This window comes from Humulus lupulus, chromosome 9, assembly GCF_963169125.1.
Source record: "Humulus lupulus chromosome 9, drHumLupu1.1, whole genome shotgun sequence".
NCBI classification, from domain to species: domain Eukaryota; kingdom Viridiplantae; phylum Streptophyta; class Magnoliopsida; order Rosales; family Cannabaceae; genus Humulus; species Humulus lupulus.
This window is the reverse complement of record NC_084801.1, coordinates 177,610,339-177,613,123: the sequence shown is the minus strand read 5'-3', so window position 1 is coordinate 177,613,123 and position 2,785 is coordinate 177,610,339. Positions and strand designations below refer to the sequence as shown.

The following is a 2,785-nucleotide window of genomic DNA, read 5'->3' as shown; positions in this document are numbered from 1 at the left end:
GAGGAATTTGAGCCATGGCGCAGGCATATTAGAGTCACGACGCTTGTTGAGTCAGAGACGAGGTGGACTTTGGTTCCCGGACACGGGCCACGACGCTTCATTAGAGGATCACAACGCCTGGAATTTCATGAAGAAAAAAAAACATAAACTACTATTTAAGCAACATTATGACGATTTCTGCAAGAGGGCGGGAAAGAAAGACGCAAAGATCACTTTGGGGAGGCAAAAGCTTGTAGATCAACTAGTTCTATCATTCTTTTTCTTCTTTTTCTTTTACTTTCTCATGTAGTGATGTTTAAATTTAGTTTAATGGATTTAATTATATTTAGCATGAATTAAATTTCTTTTTAGGGTGTTAATGGATTCTTCTTGAAACCTTATGATTATCTAATGAAGTTTTTATGAACTAATATTGTCAATTGTTTGACTTGCGTTTAATGCTTGTGAATGGTTGATAGTCATTTACATAATTTATATGATTTTAACCTGAGATCTGGGAAGTGAAGGATAAATGGGCTATAGTCAGATAATCATAGATTTGCATTGGACGAGAGTACCTGTATGATTCATGTAGCCTACACTACAACAAAAAGGTTTTTTACAGGCAGAAATATTATCGACGGAGACAATCCGCCGGTAATAATACCATCCTTACCGGCGGAAAACGAAGTCCGCCGGCATTAATCCGCTTTTTATTTTTTAAAATTATTTAATTATTACCGATGGGAAATCTATTATTACCGGCGGAAAAACTGCCGGTAATAATCAGAATTTATTACCGCGGCAAAATTGCCGCCCAATTAATATTTCGATTATTACCGGCGGGCTCCACCAGTAATAATAATTAAATATAACTGTTATATATTATTGTCGACGGACCTCCGCCGGCAATAATAATCTATACATTTCTGCAACCCGATACCCCTCCCCCATTTCCTTCTCCTCCATTTTTTTTTTCTTCTGATTCTCTCCGCCGAGTGCTCTCTCCCGTGGTGTTTTCCGGCGTTCCAGAAACTATTCCGGTGGCCGGGAACTGCAATAGAGAAGGGGTACGTCTATATATTGTTATGTTATAGTTTTATATAAAGAAAATGATTATGTTATTGTTTATATATAAAAAAAAACTCCATTTTCTTTTATTGTTTTTTTTTTAGCCATTCGGATTCCTCTCTGCCCATCTCAGTGGACTCCGCTCTTCCTAAGTTTTTTCCGGCGTTCGGCGATTCTGGTGACTGGCAGTTAATGTTAGTAATGTTATTGTTATATTAGTAATATATGTTATTTTATAATAATATTGTTAGGTTATTAGGTTAATATGTTAGTAATATTGTTAATGTAAATCTATACAAAAAATGATTATATAGTAATATATGTTATTTTATAATAATATTTTGTTTGATAGATTGATAATATATTGTTTTTTTTTATTGTTAAGTTGTTAGAATATTAAAATATTGTTAGATATTATTAATGGATAATTTTTTATTATTGTTAAATTGTTATTATATTGTTAGAATGTTATAATGTATTTTTGTTATAGTTTAATTAAAATTATTTTAATATTGTGAAGTTTAGATTTTAATAAATTTGTTATTAATTATTAAAAAAATAGTTTAATGGTAGAGAAATAAAATATTAATAAATAATATAATAAATATTAAATTATAGAAAAAAGTTATTTTAATAACTTAGATAGTAATTGATATGAGAATAATAAAAATTAAATAATTAAAAGTTTATTTATTAATACAGTGTCAGGTTCTGAATCTGCTTTAGTGAAGGTTCTACTGCTAAATCAATACAGTATCAGGTTATGAATAAAGTTCTTGGCTCGAGGTCTGATTATCAAAAAGGAGTGGGATACAAGCCTAAAGGCAAAGGGAAGAAATCAGCATCTAGTTCCACAAGTCGAAGTCCAAGCCAAACTCAGTCACAAGTTCCTACTAATGTGACTCCAGAGATGATGGGAGTTTTGGCTGAGATGTGGGTTAAGATGCGTGATAAGGTTGAGTCAGGAAATTTTCAGACTGATTCTTTCCTCCATGACCCACGCTATGAAAGTTTATTGCAGCAGTTCTTACCTTCTCAACAACAAGGTAGTGCATCTAATCAAAGCCCGGGGACGTCGTCGATGCCACAGCAACCACAACAAAATTCTCCAAGCATATCTGGTGGTTCCTCTCAGTCGCCACTTTTTAATTATATGTTTGGACTTTCTTCCCAGTCTCCTCAGACACAACCTATGGGAAGTCAGTTTGGAGGATTACCGCAGCAGCAGCAACAACAACCTATGTATGGTCAATTTGGGCCGTTCATGCAGCAGCAGCCAGTATATCCTCATTATGGAGGATCGACACAGCAACCCGTTTATAATCAGCAGTACTACACTTCTCCGAATCAACAACAACAGCAGTCTCCTTTGATTCGCCCACAGCCTCGGCCATATTATCCTTCGCCGCCAGTACCACAGTCTCATGAAGGTTTGAGTCGAAGCACGAATGTTGGAGATTTTTTAAATGAATCTTTTGATGAAGACAATAATAATTAGTTTAGGTTTTCTTATTTATTATTAAATTTAAGTGTATGTTTTTTTATTTTGAAAAGACAATTTTAGTATTTTAAAGTTGTATTTTTAATTTGGATATTAATTTAAATAATATTGATTTTATTAATGTTTTTTTAATTATAAGTTTAGTTATTTAATATTAATTATATATAATTTATAAAAATTAATTATTTTTTTTAAATATGTTTTACAATTACCGGCGGAAACCGCCGGTAATAA

The 2,785-nt window shown here is 32.7% G+C and overlaps 1 protein-coding gene across 1 annotated transcript; it reads left to right on the top strand.

Moving 5' to 3' along the window:
* The first annotated feature begins 1,813 nt into the window (after window positions 1–1,813).
* On the top strand, window positions 1,814–2,548 carry LOC133800359 (glutenin, low molecular weight subunit-like). The gene has a single exon (XM_062238318.1). It carries the CDS (start codon window positions 1,814–1,816, stop codon window positions 2,546–2,548), a length of 735 nt encoding a protein of 244 aa, XP_062094302.1.
* The last annotated feature ends 237 nt before the right edge of the window (window positions 2,549–2,785 follow it).

Bases quoted from the DNA above. Each gene is read 5' to 3' on its own strand.
- LOC133800359 (XM_062238318.1), top strand. From the start codon at position 1,814: ATGAATAAAGTTCTTGGCTCGAGGTCTGATTATCAAAAAGGAGTGGGA.